This window comes from Fusarium coffeatum, assembly GCF_003316985.1.
Source record: "Fusarium coffeatum strain FIESC_28 chromosome Unknown BRIP53273_contig_122, whole genome shotgun sequence".
NCBI lineage: Eukaryota > Fungi > Ascomycota > Sordariomycetes > Hypocreales > Nectriaceae > Fusarium > Fusarium coffeatum.
The window spans coordinates 116,459-140,398 of record NW_022157915.1 but is presented as its reverse complement, the minus strand read 5'-3'; the positions used below and the strand labels follow the sequence as shown (position 1 = coordinate 140,398).

General features: G+C 48.2%; 7 protein-coding genes across 7 annotated transcripts; 3 read left to right on the top strand and 4 right to left on the bottom strand.

The window, feature by feature from the left end:
• Nucleotides 1-172: 172 nt before the first annotated feature.
• Nucleotides 173-7,601, bottom strand: FIESC28_05669 (uncharacterized protein; the record flags this gene model as incomplete). The annotated part of the gene is made up of 12 exons (XM_031159814.1): nucleotides 173-354; nucleotides 403-533; nucleotides 584-984; nucleotides 1,044-1,284; nucleotides 1,338-1,586; nucleotides 1,632-1,887; nucleotides 1,936-1,987; nucleotides 3,142-3,339; nucleotides 3,388-6,159; nucleotides 6,205-6,642; nucleotides 6,695-6,792; nucleotides 6,848-7,601. The coding sequence occupies 12 exons, from the start codon at nucleotides 7,599-7,601 to the stop codon at nucleotides 173-175; spliced, it is 5,772 nt and encodes a 1,923-aa protein (XP_031016129.1).
• Nucleotides 7,602-8,720: 1,119 nt separating this feature from the next.
• FIESC28_05668 (uncharacterized protein) lies at nucleotides 8,721-10,304 on the bottom strand (the record flags this gene model as incomplete). Its single annotated transcript, XM_031159813.1, has 2 exons — nucleotides 8,721-9,709; nucleotides 9,764-10,304. 2 exons carry the CDS (start codon nucleotides 10,302-10,304, stop codon nucleotides 8,721-8,723), a joined length of 1,530 nt encoding a protein of 509 aa, XP_031016128.1.
• Nucleotides 10,305-10,662: 358 nt separating this feature from the next.
• FIESC28_05667 (uncharacterized protein) lies at nucleotides 10,663-11,976 on the top strand (the record flags this gene model as incomplete). Its single annotated transcript, XM_031159812.1, has 1 exon — nucleotides 10,663-11,976. The coding sequence occupies one exon, from the start codon at nucleotides 10,663-10,665 to the stop codon at nucleotides 11,974-11,976; it is 1,314 nt and encodes a 437-aa protein (XP_031016127.1).
• Nucleotides 11,977-12,973: 997 nt separating this feature from the next.
• Nucleotides 12,974-14,234, bottom strand: FIESC28_05666 (uncharacterized protein; the record flags this gene model as incomplete). Its single annotated transcript, XM_031159811.1, has 2 exons — nucleotides 12,974-13,542; nucleotides 13,589-14,234. The coding sequence occupies 2 exons, from the start codon at nucleotides 14,232-14,234 to the stop codon at nucleotides 12,974-12,976; spliced, it is 1,215 nt and encodes a 404-aa protein (XP_031016126.1).
• An 875-nt stretch (nucleotides 14,235-15,109) lies between these two features.
• Nucleotides 15,110-15,865, top strand: FIESC28_05665 (uncharacterized protein; the record flags this gene model as incomplete). The annotated part of the gene is made up of 3 exons (XM_031159810.1): nucleotides 15,110-15,259; nucleotides 15,312-15,713; nucleotides 15,770-15,865. 3 exons carry the CDS (start codon nucleotides 15,110-15,112, stop codon nucleotides 15,863-15,865), a joined length of 648 nt encoding a protein of 215 aa, XP_031016125.1.
• Nucleotides 15,866-19,605: 3,740 nt separating this feature from the next.
• FIESC28_05664 (uncharacterized protein) lies at nucleotides 19,606-19,932 on the bottom strand (the record flags this gene model as incomplete). Its single annotated transcript, XM_031159809.1, has 1 exon — nucleotides 19,606-19,932. One exon carries the CDS (start codon nucleotides 19,930-19,932, stop codon nucleotides 19,606-19,608), a length of 327 nt encoding a protein of 108 aa, XP_031016124.1.
• Nucleotides 19,933-20,394: 462 nt separating this feature from the next.
• Nucleotides 20,395-23,623, top strand: FIESC28_05663 (uncharacterized protein; the record flags this gene model as incomplete). The annotated part of the gene is made up of 4 exons (XM_031159808.1): nucleotides 20,395-21,218; nucleotides 21,268-21,593; nucleotides 21,666-22,383; nucleotides 22,510-23,623. The coding sequence occupies 4 exons, from the start codon at nucleotides 20,395-20,397 to the stop codon at nucleotides 23,621-23,623; spliced, it is 2,982 nt and encodes a 993-aa protein (XP_031016123.1).
• Between the last annotated feature and the right edge of the window lie 317 nt (nucleotides 23,624-23,940).

Below are 23,940 nucleotides of genomic sequence, written 5' to 3'. Positions count from 1 at the left end.
TAAGAGATGAAATCATTTGGTGACTTTATGCTAGCTTAGACTAGCACTTAGGCTACTTTATGATGATAGCCTAAGCCTCAGAAGACGATTCTTCTTACCAACCTGCGAGCTATATGACTCCGTATGCGAGTCTTGCTTCAGAACAGCCAATCGAGTCAGTCCGGTTTCTTCGCTATAACACCTTCTCTTCAGAGCCATTTCCCCCGACCTCAACACCTTCTCGTCGAATGCCTTCCTGATCTTGCTCAATGTACTTCTCCGGTCTTTTGGCAATGATGGCGTCTTTGTCCCTGATGACGATAACAGAGGGATTCTCTCGAAAGTAGGCGTCCATGTCTTCAAGCTTGCGATTCGCTACAAAATGTCAGCAAGTAATGATGTACCACGAGACGTATGGCTTACAGGTCTCTGGGTAGAAGAAGTAGATCACGGGCAAGAAAAGAGCATTGGTAACAGTCCATACGATCCAGAAGCGCCACCCAAGATTCTGGATACCGATGGGCGTGATTTCCACAACGATGAAGTTCGTGATCCTACAACACTTCAGTCAATGAAGAGGAAAGTTTAAGAGAAGAAGACGCACCAGTTTGTTCCGGTGGCAAGAGCAGCACCCTTTGTTCGCATAGGGAGGGAATTGACTTCAGTAGGATATAACCATGGAACACCCAACATACCTACACCGAATGAGATGAAGTAGAAGAAGAAGAACGCGACAGAAGCTGATCCCAGAGGCTCCTTCTTATCCCCAACCGCATAACGCAGAAGAATCGTAATGACAAGGAAAGATAAGAGTTGCCCCGCAGTAGAGAGCAGCATGAGCCCTCTTCGTCCCCATCTCTCGACGAGAAGAATCGCCGCAGATGAGAACACAAGGTATGAAACGGCATTGCAAGCTGAAAGTAACCGAGCCATACTTTCCGTCAGACCGACGCTATTGATTAGAACCGTGGGCATGTAGTAGCTCATGATATTGATGCCTCCGAACTTATTAGTCAGTCATATGCCAATGTAAGAACCAGTTCCTCGGGTTAAGGTTGTCTAACCTGCTGCATAAGTTGCGTGTTTGCACCGAGGAGTAAACGACGGAGTGTCTTTGTATCAGATGTATCTTTGTTTCGGCGCAAGAGGATGTCTTTCCACTTTATCGTGTGCGAGCGCTCGTAATCGACGCTGTATTGGATCTCGTGGAGTTGAGCCGTAACGATGGGTGATGTAGTAGGCTTATCTTCTATACACGCCAGAATCTGTGTTGCTTCTTCAGTGCGTCCATGCGCAATCAACCATCTACCCAGAGTAGGTTATCAGCAGATGTTCTGTTCCTATGAAGATGGACGTACCGGGGTGATTCGGGAAGCCATGGAACTGTTCCAAATAGAATGAAAATAAAGACGAATTGAAACGCCAAAGGGAATCGCCAAGCGACAGACCCTTCAACGAAGGAGAGTCCATAGTTGATCCAGTTGACAAGACAGAAGCCAGCGATATTCATGGCCATTTCCAGAATAACCAGTTTCCCTCTCCACTTTGCTTGAGCGGTCTCAGTCTGCCAGATAGGTGCCGTGGCAGTATTGATACCGTTCCCAATCCTACTTCATCAGTACTAACTCCTGTTCAAGAAGGGAAACACTCACCCTAAGACGATACGCCCGACAATCATTTGAGGAAGGCTATAAGATGTAACCTTTATAACAGTCCCAACAGACATTATAGCCGTACCAAGAAGAATAGCCTTCTTACGGCCAAGTTTCTCACCGATGGTGAAGGCGATTACTGCGCCGACGAAGCATCCTATATCGTAGATTGCTGTTACCGTGGCGAGGAGATTGGTCTTACTTGGACCGACGAGGTTGTGAAGGCGAAGAAAGTCTTGAGTTACGACAACACCACCTGTTGAAGAGTCAGTACATGTTCACGATGAGTTGGCGGGAGATTTACTAAAGACGCCTTGGTCGTAGCCGAAGAGTGTCATATCTGTTGCACAAGCAACCTGTGAGATAATTAGAAGAGAATCTGGGATTGTGATTGAGGTTGCCTGACTGTGATCCAGAATGTAAGCCATCCTCCTCTGAACCCAAAGAAGGGCTGTTTAGCTGATGCCTTGGCCATTACAGTAGTATGAAGTTACAAGTATCGCTTTTGAACGGGGTACGAAGCTAACTATATGGACGCTCTTGGTGTCGCACTCCAACATGTCGGTTCATATACATACATATACCTGACGTGGATGTGATCACCACACCCATTTAGCCGCCTCATGCACCCCAACTCCCGAGTTATCCCCATTATTTCCTTTGGTCCCGGCTCATCTATTCGGACGCATAACACAAGTCAAGCTTTTATTTCGCTGCCTGGATGCGTGCATGGAGCGAGCCACCTCACCTGACTTTCTTCGGTAGTCATCAACCCGAGATCTGACTTTCCTGGGACGATCGCCCTCATCGGGGCGGGACCATATACACGTAAAGATATAGAAGTAGGATTTCAGCTTGTTGGTTGCGGTCTGACAATCCGGGGTGAACAGGGTTGGGCATCCTGCTCACGTGTTGCAAACACATAATGAGCTGAGCTATATAAGTTCTCCGACAAACAATCTCCTTGCTGTTGGTTCAACTGCGATCATGTTCGGATCCGCAATCGATTTAAACCAGAACAGGTATCACTAAGGGATGCTAGGGAAAAGATTGACCGGTCACACCGGGCACATCTCCCATCTTAAACATCGAGGAAGTGTTGCATAACATTATCATCATGTATTTCTCTATCCATCTAGAGCATGGCATCTATGCCTAATAAGATCACAATCATTATTCATCCCGTCCTCCTCCTATCCAAATACCAGAGCTCATAATTAGACAAGTTACTCGCCCAGTTCCCAAATGAACAATTATCGCAGTCTTACCAATATCCATATGGTAGGCGGGCCAAGCAGAAATAAAAATAAATAGCAAATAGAAAGCCCATTAAGGCCCGGTCTCCAAATAAATATCACCGAGAAGCTTACCACTGACCAGTAGTAAGCCTGTCGAGAAAAGAAAAGAAACGCAAACATAGACCATTGCCTAGTAGGCGAGCACATCATGCTACCGTCGGAGCTTGGCTTCCTAATGGTAAGGGTCGGTCACTAGCCGCCCCAAGACCTACCAGGCCCTCGCTCAGCTTCTTCGTCACAGCATCAGGATCAGGTTCGTCTCTTCCGACGAATGTCCAACTCTCTTCAGTATCATCATCTTCGACAGGGTCATGCTGGGCGTTGTTCTTGCCTGCCTTGCGCTTAATGAGGCTCTTGGCGTATTCCATATCACGGTAGATGCACTGAATGGCATTATCAACACCAGATTCCTGCGAATTGTTAGCATTGCTGAGAGACGAAGAAACATAGAGACTTACACTGCGGATCTGTTCACCAAGAACACGAGCCTTCACAATCATGCGCTCGTTACGCGTCACTTCCCAGAGGGCTCGACCGAAACTGTTGGTACCCCATTTCTTGACCCAAACTCCGACACCCAAGTCCTCAACTCGAGTTGCGAAGAAGAACTGGTCGCCGAAGAAGGGACGAATGATGGTTGGGATACCGGCTCGCAGACTAGCACCCGTTGTTCCCGAGCCGCCGTGGTGCGCAGCAGCGTCAATCTGACTGAAGAGCCAATCGTGTGGCGCCGACTTGATTACATGGATCTCCGGAGGCATTTCTGGTTCGTCGGGTCGAGGCTTTGACGGGTCGTCCTTAGGAGAAATGCGATCGGACCAACCCTTCGAAAGAATGCATCGCACATCGGCTTTAAGAACAGCGTCAATAACCTCTTGAGTCATCTTGGCGGGGTCCTTGACGATGATTGAACCAAAGCCAACATAGACAATCTTCTTCCCGTCCGCCTTCGCCTTGGTGATAAAATCTTGCAACTCTTGAGGCGGTTGCCAGTCACTACCACCCTCGTCCAGGAACCAGTACCCTGTGACTCTGATCCAATCCGAAAAGTCCAACGGCGGCGCAACCACACTTGGGCTGAAGTTGTATAGGAAAGGTACCTTGTTGGGCTGCATCTTCTCAAGACTGGTGCTAGGAAGGCCTAGAGTCTTATTCCTCCATCGGTTCACTTGGTAGGCTGTAGCCTTCCAAAAGATGTTGTCAAACATAACATAAGTCATGTAGTTGTAAGCGCCACCCATTTTGTGCTCGGGCATAATGAATGCATGGGGGTATGCTCTTGTCCTAGTCCAAGGCATAGTGAATGCCCGAAAGTAGGGAATACCAAGCTTTTCCGCGATATGGATGCCCGCCATGGCCGATGGAGACTCGATCAGTAGTTCAGAGCCCTCACACGCCGTGTAAGCAGAGTCTAACAAATCATCAAGCCATCCTCGGAATGTCGAATTGGCCTCTCGAAGGAAAGCCCAAGTAAATGTTCCGTTTTCGATACACAAACGCATCAGCTCACCAGGGTCTCCTTCAACTCGTGCGAACTCGATTCCATGACTCTCAATCCAGCCTTGGAACTCGGCGTGGGTCGCAATTCGAGGCTTGTGGCCCTCAGCAAGAAGACCCTTACACAGGGCGATGTAGGGCTGAACATCACCCCTTGATCCGATGGTAAGGCATGTAATCTTCATGGACTTCTGCGGCTTAAATGCGAGGCCTGATGCGTTGGGGTTGTCGAAGAGGATTGTAGGGGCATTTGAGACCCCAGACGTCTCGCGCGGCAGTGCCAGTTCGTGATCAACAAACTCATCTTGCCTCGCTTCTTGTAAGGCGTTACGCTCTGCAATAGCAGCAGCCGCTTCTTCATCTTCTTGCTCCTCTTGATCAAGCACGCCAGACTGCTGAAGGAAGCGGTTCGTTTCCATGAGCTGATGTAAGGTCACTGCACAGTCATCTCGAAGGTCCTGTCGCTTAAACTCGAAGAACAACTCCTCGTGACCACGAATAACCACCGTCAGACCAGAGTAGCCAAGACGGAAACCCTTCTCTTTATGAACATTCTCAATATCCTTCAGAGGCAGAATGAGCTTTGTTCTAGTTCCAGGGTATAAGCTGCGGAAGCAGAATGATCGGTCACTGATATAGAACTTTCCATACAGTGGCAATACTTTGAAGATGGCTCCAAAATATGTCGCGACCAGCTTCTCCGAGTCGGGGAGGGCGAAGTGTGCTCGGAATCGATCTACCGTAGTCTGCATCTTGTCGTCTGTCTCCGAGTCAATGTCCTCGCCGTCGTCGTCGGTCCGAAGCTCACGAGGCTCATCGTAATGTCTGTGCTCTCCCTTCCACATTCCATGCACCTTCTCAACATACCCCAGAGACTCGGTAGCGAACATGGAGCCCATACGCTGGCTTGTACGAGTCAAGTATTCGGCGAAGGCGTTGGCTCGTTGTAATGGGTAGGCTCCGATCTTGGTGATGCTATTGAGTGTCGGGGTAGTAGGGCGCTGGGAATCGCCCTGTTCACCTCCCATCTCCTGTAAGGAACCCGTAGTGGCGGCGTGAGGGACTCCGGGATGACGTTCCCCATGAGCACTGGAGTTGCGAGGTGTTCGTTTGCCAGATCGGTCGCGCTTTCTCGATGCTGAGGCAGATCGTCGCATCATTGGGCTGTGGAAAACATCGCTTCCCTGAAGAATCTGACTTGCCGACGGTTCATCGTAGGAAGAAGGCGATAGGGTGGAAATGCTTGGGTTCTCGACTGACGACTGAAGGAATGAATCTTCCGAATCGTGTGCTTGCTTGGGCGTCGTAGTTCCTTGTCGATGCTGGAAACTCGTCGAATGCCGTGTTCCGCTAAAGCTCCTCCGAGGGCTATGGTCTCCCATGGAGCTTGGTACATCCATGCTTTTTCTTCCAAATCGTCTGAAGCCGTCGAAACTTGATCGTGCCGCGTCCATACTTACGCGAGGACTCAACTGACCGGGTGAACGAGGTGATACAGGTGACATAGGGGACAAGGTCGCTTTCACGGTATCTGGTAGTTTCCCGGTGTGTAATTTACTGGTGCGGTGTTTGCTCGATGCCCTCGACGGCCGGCCGGAAGCAGACTTTGAGCCATGGTGATCTTTGTCGCCGGACTCTGCCTTCTCATCAGAGCGGCTCTCCGACGAACTCTCAATGAGAATTCTGAGAACGTTGATAGCTTCTTTGCCAAAGCTGAAGAAGGAAAAGAAGTACTACGACTGTCAGCGATGATATCATCCAAGTGTCATGCTACATACCTCATCAATAGCGTACGTCTCGTCATTGTCTATGACGCGAATCTTGCAAGTATCCGCGAACGCGATCATCTGGGTATCCTCAATGTCCATCACGTTCTTGATTGGTAATGAGATCTTGACACTGTCGCCATCGTTGTGGCTTCGGAATATCACTCTTTGGAGGCTCTTAACCCATTCCTTCGCACTGGGAGCGCTGTCGGCCTTAAACCTGTATGTTCGCGAATGGGTCTCAACAACGAAATGTAGACCTTCCTTGTCTTTGTCGACAATACTTGCTGATATGCCATACCGTAAATCGATCTGGCCATGGGGAAAGTAGACATCTGTCGCTGTTTTGTAATATGTTAAAACATCACCCTTAAGTCGGAACCAAAACCTTGCGTAGCTTGGGTTGCGTTTGCCACTTTTGGAGAGATATCCAGACTTAACAGCCTCATGCTGCGCATCATATTAATGACCATACTGATGATTGGAGCTCGAACTAACTTACCGCCTTCTTGGGAAGATATGCATAGAAACATATGTGTTTAGAGGTGATGTACATGTATCCTTGGAGAAGAACGCTCTGTAAAAGCCAGCAGGGGTATTCTGGTTGAAGTCAGCATTGTGAAGCATAGGATTGATATGTAGTTGGTCAACGAACCTTCAACGACCTGCTCATATTCGTCGAACTCGAAGATCTCCTTCAGCTTCTTTGAGAGAGCCGACGCCTCGTCGCCATCACTAGATCGGCTAACGTCTGACGATAGCCGATCAAGATCGAAGCTCGGCCGGCTTGACAAGTCTGCCTTGGCTTCCAACATTCTGCTCATGACAGGTGCTAAGCGCCCTTGTGTATCTTGGCAACTTATAGAGGGTGGTGGTAGCAAGCCGCCGCTACTGTCGCCCTCATTGTCCGCCTCATCAGCGTCCTCTACAGGAGCAGATAATCGCGAGGTTTGAGATTTATGTCTTGAGCGAAGTTTAGGAAGCGCAGGCAGTGAGCGCAAAAGCTTGTGATCAGAAAGTTTTCTTCGCCGATTAGCCTTTTCCTTTCCCTTGCTTGTAGGCTGTAGAATTGACGTCTGGGCAATATTCTCTTTAGCGTTTTGCTGCGAACCTTCGCCCTCCTCGTCGCTGCTCATTCCATCGAAGCGATCATTGAAGTCGACGCGGGAGCTGGCTTGCGCTATAAGGCCGTATATACTCTGGTTCATGTTCATAAACATCGGGGGCGCTTGTGTTGGCCCATTGTCTTCGTCTGCGGAGTCATCGCTTTCTCGTAGCGGCTCAGGAAATACAGTCGCCGTCGACCCTTGTCGTTGCCTCTTGTCAAGTGCATCGTGAACATGGTCCTTCAGGTCTCCCTTGCCAATGCTGGTCTGAGGCGCGGGGGCCTCATCAGCTTGGGAAGCCATTTTGGACGGTCGTGACGAGCGGGGTGACTATGTACGAGCGACGGTCCGAGCTGTATTTATCATGCGCGATCACGAGAAAGTCGGGGCGCTGTAGAAGGTTTGAGGCTGTTCAAGGACGTGGGAGTTTCGTGCACGCAGAATGGTCGGCAGGCTGATCATGCAGTCGTCAAGATAATAGGTTTAGTTTGCGCCGCAAGCAGCCAGCGCTTCGCTATCGCGAACAACTAGGGCTCGATGTTGTTATAGCCCACTGTAGGATCCGGTAAATGATGATGGAGCCGATACGAGTTCACGATGCGACCGACCGTTAAGACGACGTGAAGAGGATAGGTAAATTGGAGGTGACAAGCAAACATTCGGATCGCCAGGAAGTGAAGATAAGAATCACGGCATTCCCAATCAAGAAGGAACCTGACCCTGGGGCTGACGTCTAGGCAGGTTTAGGCCCATCTGCCTGAATCTCAGTGGGGTTTTAGGGGACGGATAGTGGACCTGACTTGCTCAGCGGTCGAGGCGCCTGGGGAAACAACTGGAGCTGTCCACTGTTGTGCGGCAGATCCAGGTTCTGATTGGCGGATATCTTATCGATAAGAGATGACGCCAATGCCCAGCCAATGTTTCCTACCACGGTGAATCGATCACATGCAAGGATTGGTCAAGTGTTGGGATGAGCCCGAATGATGCGAATAGCGCTCTGGCCATGGTGACCATAAAGGCCCTCATTTAAAAAGACAATCATCATCACCTGCTTCACGATAACACGTCATAAACTTGGTGCATGAGATACTTTTTTGTGCCTGAGTCAGTGGGACGCCACCACGTTGATTTCCTTCTCACAAAATGCATTTTAGTGTTGAATCGAGACAAACTCAAACGTGATCTCGACTCAGCCTCGACCAACTGCCATGTGCAACGTAATTACATGTCTAAGCCAGTATTCGACCTTTGCGTCGTTCTCGTACTCGTACAGGTGTTTCGCTTCGGCTCTTCACTCTAGCAAACATATTCCGTTTTGCCGTTGCCGACGCGATATAGTCCATCCTCCAGGATGCGTAGCAAACCAAAACTCCCGCTTAAATGTACATGCATGTGTTTTTACAAACATTCCCAATCCCGAGCTTACTGCCAAAAGCAGAGCTTACCACTGGATGTAGCTCCAGCAACCCAGTTGTGCGAAGGGTGGAAGTGAGCCACCGCTGGCACTGCTGTAATACCCTCACCGTCAAGCTGACCAAGCTGACTGCCATCTGCAGCAAATACATCGACGAAGCGGTTCATGTTGCCGATAACAAACTTTTGAATACCGTCGTGAGGCCTCTTCTGCCATTGAGGCTTGAGGATAGTGACCCATCGACCAGTCTGGTTGTTGTGACGAACCTGGTGAGTAGGTTCCAGTGTAACATCTTGACCAGTCTTCCAGGACGAGGCCTCAGAGAGATCGTAGATCTTGATGGTATCATCGTAGGAGCTGGTAGCGATTTGTCCGCCAGGACTCCATGAGGCATGCGACACAGATAATCGGGACTCGTGCTCACCGAGCAGAGCAGGGTGGCGAAGATCGCCCTTGCCCGTGATCTTTCGCAAGTCCCAAATTTTGAGAGTGCGATCCAGGGACGCGGTCGCAAGCAGATGAGGCTGCAGGGGGTGAAGGGAGAATCCGCCGATCTTCTGTTCTGACAAGTTCCAAATGTCGGCGTCTCTGGTGCGGATATCATATTGGCCCACGGCACCAGCGAGCGTCGAAAAATAAAGCATATTTGGCTTCGAGTCTGCCATATCGAGTGCGGAAAGGGGAAGTTCGTCATCCGGGTCTGATGGCGCCCATACTTGTACCGAAGTACCCTTGCTCAAGTCCAGTTTTCGGATAGAGGAGTCATAGCTGGAAGTGTAAACCGCGTTCGCATCTTCGTTAGGAAAGACGAACGAGGAGATAGTGCGAGTATGGGTTTTGAACGCAGAAATAACAGGGTCTGGTATGGTCGCATCTTCGTCGTCCTCATCAATTTCTGGGACAGTCTGTGAAGCGTCAAAAATGCCCATGTTACCCTCTTTGTCGCCAGCAAAAACTAGAGGCTTCTCCTCGATAGGATGAAACCCGAGAGCATAGACTCGTTGTGGGGTGATCTTGATTTCTGCAGTGTACGGTTAGACAAGTAGGTTACCACCAAAAGAATGCCACTTGCCATTTGGTGCCCAGTGTTCGTATAGCTTGAGATCACCGATGGTCTCGCGGAGCTCCTTGAGTCCCTTATCGGTGGTTTCCTTCACGTCTTCCTCTGTGAATGTTCGCACTCCAGGCTGGGCGCCGCGAACAAGACCTTTAATCCCGTTCATGCCCGCAACCCACTTCTTGCCTTCGACAGCGATGTCGTCCAAGCTCAGGTCCCCGTTAACTCGTAACTTCTTGGCTTTGGCCTCTTGTGCTACAGCCTCGGCTTCCACCTCAAGCTTTCTCTTGAGGGTATCGTTGTCGGCGTCGATGCCTGCAAGGCGGGAACTTTGTCGTGTAGGTTTCACTGTTTCTCGTTTGGCGGGCGTTCGCGTCTTTGGTCGTGATGGAGTAGTGCGCTTTGGCGGCGTCGGAGCGACTTTCTTAGCGATAACAGCGACGTCGTTAAGCATCTTCTTGTTTGCCTCAATGTTCTCCAAACGTCTCCTCTCAAACGCGCTCATTGGAGCGTCGGCGCCTCGTTTGGGAGGCATCGTGGAAATCGAGATATACAACCGCTTCAAATGGGAACGATAATTTGGTGAGTTTATATACGGTCGGGGTTTGCGACCAGGACCAACGAACGTGGTTAACAAACAAACCTTGGTTTGCGCAACGAGAAGAGAAGCAAATTCGGGGCAATCATGAAGTGGTGACGCAAAGCGCAGGAAACGCGACTCGATTAATTGAATTTGGCGCGAAGTCACGCGCTTCTGCCTGCTGGAGCGCGCTCCACTTCCGAAGATGAACCGTGCGATCCTGCAGACCCAATTGTCGATTTTTAGTAGGTACTGAAATTCTCATGTCAAATTCGAGACTTTGATAAATCTTGAATCGCAAATAAAATAAAAAATGTCTCGAAATTTATTACCATTCTTATACCAAACGAGGACACTGCAACTGGGTTGCAGACGTCCCGCTTCCATTCTTTTCACACAAAAAGCTGGTGTGGCGACAACGTCCTGTCGATCCGGAAGATTCGATAATTCAATCCCCTTCGAATTTGACGAGGATGAGCTGGAACCTAGTGGGAAGCCTCTTGTAAAGGAACAAGGGGAAGAAGATGCTGGTCCAGATGGTACCCTTACACCGACGGAAACCGAAATCTTCAAGAGTATCTTCGATGATATCTCTCATGCCCGGTTACGTCAAACCAAGAAGCCCGCTCAGACCGGAGATACTCAGCCTACACCAAAACCAATTGAATCTGACCTGGTAAAGGAGAACATAGGAAACACTCTGGTTGAAAAGGCTCGAGGTGCCAACATGGAATATCTAAAAAAGTATCCGTCTTCGCTGCGAAAGGCTGCAGAGAACGCTCTTGGCAAGTTTGAGTCTGCGCCCAAACGTCCTAAGCTTTACAACTTGGCTGAACTGGACAAGGAAGAGAAGACTCAGGCGCGGAAATGGAAAGAGTACGAAGAACGAAAGGAAAAGGAACACGAAAGAATTTCCAAGTTGATGAGGGATTGCAAGACCGACGTCGAGTTGTGGGATGTTATGGAGAGGGAGGTTTTCTCCCTTCCTGAGAAGCTGGGCATTGTCGAAGGACCAAAGATTGAGACAAGGGGACGAAAGCCCAAGAATGCAACCGCAGCACAGAAGACAAAAAAGTCCAAAGCCAAAGAGGAGACCAAGGATGCCAGCATTATCATGGATGTCCATGGACACCTATATCCTCAACTACTCTCCTATGGCCTACAGCTTCTGGACAGTGCATTTGAAAAGCCCTCTATGCTGGCTTTTGATGTCTTCCCCCGAATCAAGGAACTTGGTCTCTCCTCATACGTGCTCGGCGTATCCACGCCCCTTTTCCTCAAGCTCGCTGATATTCACTGGAAGCGCTACGGCGACGGTGTGGCTGCATTTGATACCTTGGATGAGATGAAGCCACTCGGCATCTTCCCGACCCAACCCGATAGGCTTTTGGAAGTTGAGGAACTGGTCAATAGGATTTCCGATCACCTGCACGGTTGCACTTGGGGAGCTCAAGGTCCGTTTGTCATGGCTATGATGCAGGGACCTCCTTTTGATGCTACTCTCATGGCTCGTATTGCACGCATGAAGGGCATGATTGCGAAGAAGCACTTTTACAACGAAAGGGACGCGCGAAACTTGGCGCGGGACGAGGCGGTCAAGAGCCAGTATCAAGAGGCTGTACAATAATGTTTGATGGTGTATGAATTGGATAGATCTGTATTAAAATGTACTATAGGACTTGACAGTCAAGTGTATGAATAAAAATGAATGAAGAGCGATGAGACCAAGATACTTGGGCTTCAAGAAATTGTTTTGAGAAGAGAACCAAGTTCGGAAGCTGTTGAGCTAAACACGTTGCGCTGAACTGGGCAGACTTCACGCCACTTGGTATCTGACCTTTGATTGCGCCAAAGTGTATCCAGGAGATGGCTGACTCATCGCATCTTAGATGGCGTGGAAAGCTTCAATCTGAGTTCAGAGTTCAACTTTAGGGTTTGCTCAATAAATTGCTGATATCTGTTATAACTCTTTTTGCAAATGTCTCTACCGCCTTCTATTCTTACAATCCGTTTTCCTTCCTCTTATCGTATGCAACTTACCTTTGCCGTTTGTTCCAATTCATGTCTCTGTGTTTGTGGTGGTCTTCTCTATCCTTCCCCAGTCACTCTATTCCTTTAGACCTCTACCTCCAATACCAGTCTCCCAACTCTTACATAGATCTAAAGACCAAGCAGTTCTGTATTCCTTAATCAAAAAGTATACCATCACCAATGAATGATTGACAGATCTCGCTAGGATAGCATATAGGTAAAAAGAAATGCAAAAAAGAAGGGCCTGTGTAACACAGGTGGCGGAGCTCTCCCGCCGGGAATTGAACCCGGGTCTCAAGCGTGACAAGCTTGCATACTGACCACTATACTACGGAAGATGAAACGGCTGAAGCCGCTTGTAGCTGTGATTGTTGGAAAACTCAATTGCTAATATGCTATATGTAGGGCTTTACGTATCACCTACCAAGTTGCGAACGCCTTCATACCGGCACATTTGTTTTTAGTTAAAGTTCCCAAGACATACAATGCTTTTTCAAATTGTGTCAATGTAATTCGAACATATCGCTAATTAATGAGAGTAACTTTGTACTATTACCATCGTTTCACCCCGACATCCAAATCAATAATCCGCCCTAAGCCTCACCCCAAATCTCATCAGCGATCTCTCGAACCAACGCCAGCTTCTTCTTCTCCTCATCCAAGTTGAGAGGATATCCGCTCTCATGAGTACTGAAACCACACTGAGGGCTAACAGCAACTCTCTGAAGTGCCTCCTTCTGGCTCTCGCCCATGCCCTTAGCGACCCAATCCGCCGCGCTCAAAACTCTCTTCTTCATCTCCTCCTTATCCTCCAGCTGGGGAAGCTTGGTGCTGATAACGCCGACAACGACGTTCTTGTCCTTGGGGAGGAACTGCAGAGGCTCGAAGCCACCAGAGCGCTCGGTATCGTATTCCAAGTAGAAGGTGTTGACGTTCAAGTTACGGAAGAGCTTCTCGGCAATGATGTCGTACTTGCCCTCTGCGAAGTGACGGCCACCGATGAAGTTACCGCGGCAAAGGTGAATACCGGTGTGCATGTCTGAGGGGATCTTGGAGAGACTGTCGTTGTAGAGCTTGATGTAAGCATCTAGGAGATCATCAACGGTACCAACGTTGTCAGAGTCAGCGGCCCACCCATCACGGAACTTCTGACTGCAAAAGTCTGCTTTCGTTAGTATAAATCGCAACCATTGGTCGAAGAGACTTACAAGCCATGCCGGGGTCGTCGAATTGGACATTGCGCAGACCCGCCCTGTACAACATATCAAGCTCAGCCTGATAAACCTTTGCAACGTCGGCAAAGTACTCCTCGTCGTTCTTGTACGCCTCAGGGGTATAAGCCTTGCCCTGCTTGTAACGCATGTGGAACCAAGCAGGAGTGATCATGGTAAGCTTGATAGAGCCCCATTGCTCCTTTGGCACGAACTGCTGCACAAGCTTCAACTCATGCAAGTTGGAGACAGACTTCTCAGCGCTGTGAGAAAGCTTGCTTCCGGCGATAACAGAGTCACCAGGCATGACCTGACGATCCTTCTCGATCAAGCTGACCACATCGGGGTGGTAGAGACGGAAAAGACTGGCTTCAGCATCTTGAAGCTGAGTAGTTCCCTCAAATTCATCCCACATCAAACCCCAGAAACGAGTTCGGGTGAATTCACCACTGGTGACAGCCTTGTAGCCCAGGTCTTGCTGCATCTTGACAACATCCTTGACAGCATCTGTCTCCACAGTTTCGAGACCTGCATTCTCGGGAGTAAGACCCTTCTCGCGGATCTGCTCTCTGACGTCAAGCAGAGCTTGAGGTCGGAGCAAAGAGCCCATATGCTCAGCACGGAAAGGTTTGAGAGAAGCCATATTGTCGATAATGATACAGATATTGTAGGACAAGAATAAAGTTAATTGAGAGAGAGACCCTTTTTAAGAACTCATTCGAGTTATCTTAGAGAATGCGGGGCTGGCCATGATATAATCGTGGGGCGGGGTCCAGAAAGAGGGTAAAAGGCCGAGATCTGACGAGATCTTTAACCGTATTCATCTGCCTTTTTCCGTATTCCCGAAGGGCAGCCTTAAGAGTGAGATTAACAAGAGGGGTTTTGAGGAGAATGGTAAGCGGCCAAGATCCAAAAAGGAGAGCTTACCCTCCATTACACTGTGTTGCATTGGTCATTGCGAGTCTGTGGTTGATGCAGTTGAAGGTGCTAGTCATCGCTAAAGAATGAGGGGAACGTCACGATATTTATGCATCAAAGTCAAGAACCTTGAGGTCTTGCTCGGAAGCAAATGCCCTTGCTGATGCCGGCCGAGTCATTTCAACCATCGTTAGGCTAATAAATCTCCGTCATAGGGCATAACGCAGGTGGCTGAGATGCATCCGGCGAACCTATCAGCGACGCTGTACCAAGATCTTGTTTCAAGAAAGCTTAATATTGCGGGGAGAATCTAGTCTTGCAGTAGCTCTTAATCATCAACAATAAACATAACATGGCTTTTCATGGTATTTTATTCTATCAGGGTCACCTTTCTCTCAATCGATAGGTCTTCTCTGTCGTGGCCTGTGGCGACGCTAGTTCTTTCTTTATGATGAAATACGGAGGATGATCTCCTCCTCATTCCCTTTCTTCTTTTCTTTCTTTATCTTGTTCAATTGGAACCGCTTTCAATCTATTTCAAAATTAGTTATCAATCGTGATTGTAAACAGCTTCCATAAAGCAGAACCCCGATTGCCATCATGAAGCATTTCAACTTCTTCGAGGGCACCTCGACAGGCTGTGATACCATCATCCAAATGCTCAATGAAGATGATAAGAAAGTCAAAGATGAAATGACCAAAAACTGGCGAAACCACAAGCTAGAAGAACTGAAGTTTGTCGGAACGCTTGTATGCTCTCTGTGGCTCGTCATTGTCTTTTTGCCTTTGTTAACTCTTACAGGGCGCTCTTCTCGCCAGCTGTCTCAGCTCAACGAGTTCATGGCCGGATGTTCTACCAAACGGCAAGTCTAAACCATGGCTTGTAAGAGGAATGTTATATAGTGGCCTCATACTCGCTCTCTTCTCGGTTGTTGTTGCTGGTATCCAGAGTATGAGGCTGCATCGTCTGTCGGCACATCCTGACGGTCTGGAGATGATACGGCATAGTCTCGGCCGAAGACGTCGATCTGACAATAAGGCTCTACCTAGTTGGCTATATGTATATGCCTGGGAGTTCAGTCTTGCCTTTCTGGTGTTGGCTGTCTTGTTTATGGTGATCGCAACGTCCACACTCATATGGAGTGCCGCTGCCTATGGACCCTGGAAGCCTGAGGGTGCAAGCTGGTGGGATGGCAACGCCAAGGTAAGTTATCTTCAATACTACCTATAATAGCAACACTAACAGCATTGACCTTACAGATGGCGGTTCTTTTCACGTCTGTCTTGACACTGGCCGTTGTGTTCCTTATCCTATCGCAAGGCGCACTGTCGAAGAGTAATTTCTTTAGGATATAGGAATTGGGACAACGAAAAGCTTGACTTGTGTCATTTTCATGTTTCTTTTGCTGTAGATCTGATAGTAATATAAGAGTACTGTACTATAACACCAGCTTATGAAAAGCCTTCTGTCCATGGTTACATTGGCTACTACCCTGCAATCCCTTGCAAGGCGCACTGGAAAACTCCACTGCCAACGCATGAGGTACTTCCAAGCCTAATTCTCCATGGTCTGACACTTGAAAATTGATACCTGCTTATTCTTCAACCACGCATTTATCGTCCTTCTCAGCCCGTCTCCTATTTCAATGTCAAGATCATAATGGACAGCCTCTCGATAGCCACGGCATGTTTTGCCTTTATGGAAATAGCCGACAAAGCATTCAAAACCATATCAGACTTTGTAAAAAATTGCAAAGATGCAAGAAATGACCTCGAATCAGTCAACGAAGAGCTTGTAACTTTGAAAAGGACTTTGAGTCTGCTCAAAGACCTTGTTGCCGAAGGGGGTGAAAATGATTTAACGAGCAATACCAAGAGGGATATACGGGAAATTATCAGGAATTCACTCGGCGTTACGAAGGATCTTGAGGATGAGCTGCGTGGGCAAGAAGGCAGGCTCCTTGCTATTAATTGGGCAACAAAGGGGAAGAAGAAGGTGGCTACATGCAAGGTGATTCTGGAAACAAATCGGCGGGCTATCAGTTTGGCTGTTGAGACTATTACTCTGTAAAGAGTCTATTTCCCGTGGTATGATTGTGGCGCTAATGTCTGAACAGAGCTACAGCCAAGAATATCAAACGAGACACTACCAAAATATTGGGCGACACCACCCACATGAAGGGGGACCTGTCAGAAATTATGTCCAGAATACAAATCCTGGAAGCACTAGTCACTCGTCAAGAAGCAGATGGCCCCCACTCATTCATGCTAAAAAGGTACTTGAATGAGTTGTCATCAATGGCCGGTTCAGTTTGCGATCCGTCATCTAGACCTGCATCTCCAGAAGCCATGGAAATCTCGTAAGTATTACACCTTGTCTTTGAAGAATGGGGGGCTAAAACGGAAACCAGCAGGCCACCTCTAAGTAGCTCTTCCTCTAGTGCAAGCGACGATACCAGTAACGCAGGAGGATCAGACCTTGACCACATAGAAGGTATCGTGGATGGGTCTTTTGAGCGCGCAGCCGAGGCTGAAGAGCGAGAAACGGTCCTTCTAGGACCAAGAACCTCAACATCATCACCTCCAACCCGCGTGGTAGCAAACTCTAACGATAAACCGGAAACATATGTGGCCGAGCCTAGAAGTTCGGACACAACCTCAACGCCATCATCAATGCCAGAGGGTACTAATCCATATTCTACGAATGGAATTAGGGAGGACATTAGTGAGCCTGATATATGGGAGTTTTCTTTACGTCCGTCATCAGGTCGTACAGTTCAAAGTCAGTCTGGTACTTGTGAAGCGGCTTCTGTGAAATCAACGAAGAAGTCACTGACATTTCAACTTCAACAATCGCATTTCACCCCCACTTGCCTCCGGGTCGAAAAGGACACCTATCCTCTGGACATGTCTTCTGATGGAAAAGCTCTGTTATGGAGGCAACCAGACCCGAATCCAAACGACATTTATGATATAAAGTTTCAAGAAACGAACAATGCTATGAATTTGAGGCGTGACGGCAAACTCCGTCATTCGTTTTACAAGAAGGAAATGAGAATCCTGAGCACTGACGCTTCCCTGGTTCTGATCCAGACGTCGGAGAGGTGCTGGAAGGTTTATGATCGACTTACGGAGAAGACCATCAAGCAGAACTTCATCAGCTCGATCCGGACGTGGATCCAACAGATTCTTCCAATCTCAAAAGACTGCTCGCTTGTCTTAATAGGTCACTACCGTAAGGGATACACCATCAATCGAATTCGCCGGAAGGTGTCCTCGAGTGGAGAAGAAGGACTGGCGTGGAACTATAAAAAATGTCCTAAAAGAACAAGCCCCAGAATTGGAAATTGCACTGCCGCGTTATCGCAGAATGGACAGAGAATCATAGACGTATTAGACAATGAGGAAGGGTCGATTATCTAGACTCACACGCTATCTGCAGAGTGGTTTTCAGAAGAGCCTGCAGCCAGCTTGGAACACATCGGAGATGTTTCCGGGGTCTATTTCCTGCCAGATGGTATGGAATATCGAGGAAAGACTCTGGGTATCGCGTCAACCAATAATACGATAACTGTACTGAAAGGTAAGAAGAGAAGTCGCAGCTCAGCTCGCGCCGGCTTCCGAAATAGGGGTTTTCAAATAATGACTTTTGATGTCAACCTCGAAACTATTATCTCGTCTTCCTCTTTATCGGTGTCTGATATTCACGGAGAGGATAACAAAGACAGTTTCTTCACTGACGCTAGGATCTCGTCGAATGGAGAGTTGCTGTGGGCTCGAATTGTCAAGCTTCCCAAAAGAGCCGCGTGCACGGGAATGGAGACATTGGTCATAAGAATGAAAGGGCTAGAAGTGGTTCATCGGTTTAGGGAAACCTGGAACGCTGATTTCACTGGGCCTTTGACACTGAGTGTCTTTGCACCCAACTTCGATGTCATTACGAGGTTATTGCGGAAGAAAAGCAGGGGCCAGGAGCCTAGAGTGTGGTTGGAGGTATATGAGCTCAAGAAGGCTCTTGGAGAACAGGAGACGACTTGTGGAGCCTGAACCGTTGTACAGCGATCTCCATTGGAAGATACTTAGTGTAGAATTTCGGTATTCAAGACTTGTTTCTATATGGTAGCTTACGCACTCCTACGCACCATCGAGCATGAATGAAAATTTGATGGCGCAGCAAAGCGTCCTTATCTGTAGGAGACTACAGGTTTAGCCCGGAACCCTCCGCGTGCCTCGCGGAGTATAAATAAAATAAGCTGATGCCGAAGTCTATCCCGAAGACTCTTTCATGAAAAACTCTCCGGACCTTCGTGGCTTCTAGTTCAGCTACCATCACATAGCTGCAGGCTGAATACAAAACACTAGTCTTCGACCTTTCGCTAATCTACGTCAACCGAACCATATAAACAAACAAGGGCAGCACACCACAGATCCAACAGCGGTGTGTCCAATCGCAAAGCAAATGCCCAAAGCGTTGCCTTTCATGTCGGCGACCCTTCCATCCAGGTCCTCCAAGTGAGCCAACGTGGTTTTGTGTCGGCCTTGGCAAACTCAATCTCCCTCTGACTATTTTCCAACATCACTTCCATATCGGCACAGGAAGGTATGCAATATCGATACATCGTACATGCATTATCCCCGATAGTGCCGATATCGCCGCTCTTATGCTCCAATATTCGCACTACCTCTCTCAAGGTCGTAGTTTCGGCCGCTGCAGCGCGAGACAGCGACTGCGCATCAGAGAAGCTTTGCCCTATGGTCTCAAGCAAACGGTCGAGGCTAGACATCGATTTGAGGAGAGATTCAGAATCAGAATCACTCTTTTCGGGGTCGAGGCGTATTGTACGACGAAGACTTGATATAAACCTGGTCATAGCTATGACGTCTTGGAGGAGGGAGTTCATACAAGCTTCAATTTGTAGGAATACAAGTTCAAGCTGGCCTCTCTTCTTTGGGTGCCCCAGAACATCACCAAGCATGTCGATAGCAATTTCGGCTTCAAGCTCTTGGACGCAAACGCGTTGTGTTGTGACATTCGTGCCATGAGTGCTCAGAAAGAATATCATCCTGAACCATTTCTTCAACAATTGACCGGCTAGTTATTCAAAGTCTTCGATGAGTATTCCAGCTAGGGACTGATTGTCGAATCCCTTTGCGTGACTTGTGATTTCTTCCGCCGTCTTGTCGAAGTCGAAGATGACGTCTTCGTAGAGCATAGTGTCATCCATGTATACGAGACGTGAGATGCTGTCGAACTGCTTGGCTAAACCTTCGACTTCACCAAAACCCAGCAGGCCTCGACGTTCCAAGACTCTCTTGGCGCCGGACATGGCGGGATTTGGTAGAGCAGAAGGGAATAGCGTCTCGCTATATCGAAATTCTGGCTGAGGTGAGATCTCAATAGAAATGTCGATATCAAAGACCATTTTTAGTGAGTCGTTATTCAATCGCGGATCGATAGCAGCTTCAATGTGTTTGTCGAGGATTGATCGACAATGACGATTTCCGAACCAACATGATATCGGAACTAGAAAAATGTACTGCCAATGCATTGTGAACGTGGAAAGGAGTGTGGCAAGTTTGAAGATGAGGAAACAGAATTCGGTACGGAGATAACTCTGGAAGAGTTGAAAGAGCAGTGATGTCAGGGTAAGTGTTCTTGCCCAAACAAATTCTTCCTCTTATTATATAGTTGCATACGTCGAGCGCACCTGCAGCACATTCCCTTGAAGATGAATCCACCTGCCGTGGTTAAGTTTGTTGGGGCATAATGACAACCTCGCGTTCTCGGATCAAGTCAAACTTGACTGAATCATACTTCAAACATTCATCGTACAGCTATCATACTTCAAGTATCCATCGACCAGACATTTCATTCGAAAAGGAAAATGGATAACCCTGCATCTCAGAGCTCCAGACGACGCCGGTCTATCAGAATTTCTATACTCTGCCCTCAAGAAAGCGAAGCACACTCGATCATTGCGCTTTTCGATGAGCATCATACCGACGAATCATACGGGCGTACCTTTGGTGATGATCCCAATCAGTATTCAATAGGTACTATAGCAGGGCGCGATGTTGTGGTCGCCTATCGTCCTGGCGCTGACCAATCCCTGTCTGGGGACATCGCGAAATGGTGCCGCAAAAGCTTTATCAATGTCCATCTAGCATTGGTGGTTGGTATTTGCAGTGGGTTACATAACTATATTGGCAGCGATACTCTCGCTGGCGATGTTATCATCGCCGTTCGCCTCATGCATTATGATCAAGAACGGGATAGGCACAGCATCATAGGTACCTTACCAAAGGGTGGCAAAGGAAGGGAAGTGCTCGAGATGAGGTATCTCCTGCAAAAGCAAAAACAATACAAATCGAAAGGCGCCACTAAGGATCCCGCTCGGTCTGAAGATGTTCAACCTGGAGCTGCGGAAGGCAATCCGAACGAAAGAACAAGCCCAAAAGTGTACTACGCAAGTCTCACTTCAGGCAGTATATATATGAACCCCAAAGCCCTTCAATTGGCGCAGCAGATGGGAGTCCTTGGAGTTGACGTAGGAAGTCTCGATGTATCGAAGGTGTTTCCTTGTGTCGTTATCAAAGGCATCTCCAACTATGGCGACGGCAATCAGAAAGCTGAGTGGCTAGACAATGCAAGGAAGTCGGCAGTAGCTTCCACGAGGGCTCTTCTTGAGAATTGGAACAAGATGTTGCGGTAAGTTCAATCACCTCCAAGCTTTATACTCACTGACACGACATCCAAGGGCTGGCAAATCCGAACGCAACTATCTATTAAAAGTTCTGCACTTTCCTGGTTTGGACGACCGGGAAAACGAGATTCTTGAACAGTATCCAGACGCATTCGCATGGATGCAACATGGAGATCCCGAAGAGGATACCGAGATTAGCGAAGCCCAAGAGAATCGACGAAAAGAATGGTATAAATTAAGAGGGTGGGTGGCATCGGATGAACCAATCTATTGGATTGCCGGTAACGCAGGATCGGGCAAGAGTAGCTTCTTGGCACGTCTTCTTGAGAAGTGGCCTTCAGACATCAATATCGTCTCTCATTTCTTCTGGGAGCCTGGCAGTTCGAAACAACGGTCTTTCAAAGGGTTTCTCTGTTCTGTACTGCATCAATTGCTTTCTAATGACTTCACAGCCGGCGATATTTTGCGCGAGAAAATGCGGGCAAAGCCAGGCGAGGTATTGGATGATTGGGACGAGAAGAAGCTGGAGTCTATACTCTTACACTATCGCGACAATGCATTCCGGAAGCTCTACATCATGATCGATGGTCTAGATGAAGTTGCTGCAGGGGACATGACAAAATTGCTTCGTTTTATCAACTTATCGGCCACGTCAGAATTCAAGTTCTGCGTGTTGAGCTCTATGAATGAGGATATTCTGCAACGACTTCAAGCACATTGTGTGCTCGACATGCACGAGCTTTCAGGGCCTGACATAGAAGCCATTGCAAAGAATACCTTGGAAAAAGTGGCGACAGACAAGCGTTCAGGTTTCAAAATGGACGATCTGGTACTGGACATAGCAGAAAAAGCGGAGGGCGTATTTCTATGGGGTCTGATGGCTTCCAGATCAACGATGCGAGACCTGAACGATGGAGATTCGCACGACGATATCATAGAAGAGCTCTTCAGGATGCCCGAGGGTATGGAGGGTCTATGGACTTACATCAAAAAACAAAACGCCATCAACGGCGCACTCTTTGACAAATACCTCTCCATAACACTCGACTTACTCTTCAATCACCGCAACAAAGTCACGGTCTTCGAAGTCATGATGGCCGTGAAGCCCAAACTACTCGAGGACTACATTTTCAAGAAGAAACCAGTATCTGAAGCCGACTTAAATACTAAGTATGAAACCAGCAAAAGAATATTGGAACGCTTATTTGTAGCAATATTCAATGTCGAGAACAGGAATGGAGTCGCCTAGGTGACGTTGGCCCACTACTGTGTCGAAGGATTCTTCCGGCGCACCAGAGCGGGAAAGGATCTTTGGAAGTCATCCAGACTGCCAGAGAAAGACATGCGCATCCTCGACTGGAAGCTTCGTCTGGCCACATGTCGATTTTATCCCAGCAAAAAGCCAGTAGACTCAGATTCGAGTCGGCTACTTGGCTTGCTGGAACAATGGGAAGATGATTATCCTCCACAGCTAATCAAAGAACTCATTGAGATGACATGGAGACAGGTATCGCAGGATAATCTACCATCAGTGGTAGAACCGGAAAGCAACATGATGCCCTACCCCCGATCCAAGAAAGCCATGTTTCTTATGGAATTGGCCAACCTGCACCGCTATGACTCTGTATGCGATGCCGTACGTACTCTCAACGACAGCGATGAGCATGATACCATGTATTGTGTCTTTTACCACATGTGCACCAGCTACAGTCTCGAAAACAAAGACAAAGCACTGGATTGCATCTTCAATATCCTGAACAAGGGATACAAACCAGATTGGAATATAGCCCAGAACACAACGGCAGGCTGTTTTGGGACTCCGTGGGTACAATTTCTCTTGGTTATCATCAATCTCCCCAGGTCAGCGGACAAGTCCAAAGATACATCGATCAGCCATTGGGTATCACTCTTTATAAAACTTTTCCTCGACCGTGGTGCCAGCTTGGAGATGAGACTTCCGGTTGTGTTTTGGCCGGGCGTAGGGCCCTTTACTGGAAAATATGCCAGATCCTTTTATGGGATTAACCTGAGTAAATCTCGATACTTGTATATTGAGATGAACGTCAAGGCGTTGATTGAACTTATTGCGAGTTTGAGAAAGCAATCTGGTTCCTCAATCCATCGCGGGTATACGCTCCCTAACGTGCAGTCATACATGAGGGTTGTCGGATTCAAGGCTGGGGCAGATGAGGAGATTTCCCTAGTGACGTACGAGACAGACTCGGATTTGTTGGTGGAAGCGGTGAGAAAGATGTGTGATGTTGAGTCGGAGGATGACGGTGAGAGCAGGAACCAAATGTGGGAGAGAGCAGATGCTTGCACGAGGCTGATGGAGAAGTTGGCGAATGAGTGTCCCGCAGCAACGGAGGAGTTGTGCTGGAAAGGGACACCATGGAGGATGTATACGTAGGCTCTATGTGAGAGGAAAAGCGAGGAGAGGAGCATTATTGTTATGATAGCGAATACTTGTATGGCTAGTCGTGCTGGGAGATATCGCTCAATGGATATTGACATTCACAACGTTATTATTTTCTTTAGTGGGGCATTTAAGCCTCCAAGACGTCGATCTCAAGCCGATCAGACGATGTGCATTGACGAGCAATTGACGAATTATGGGGTTGGGCCATGGGATCAATCTTGAATGCCGCTTACGGCCTGTCGCAGCAAGGTCGGTCTGCTGATGCGTGGGGGTCGAAGTCACACTCCGGGTTGACGAAAAGTAAGATC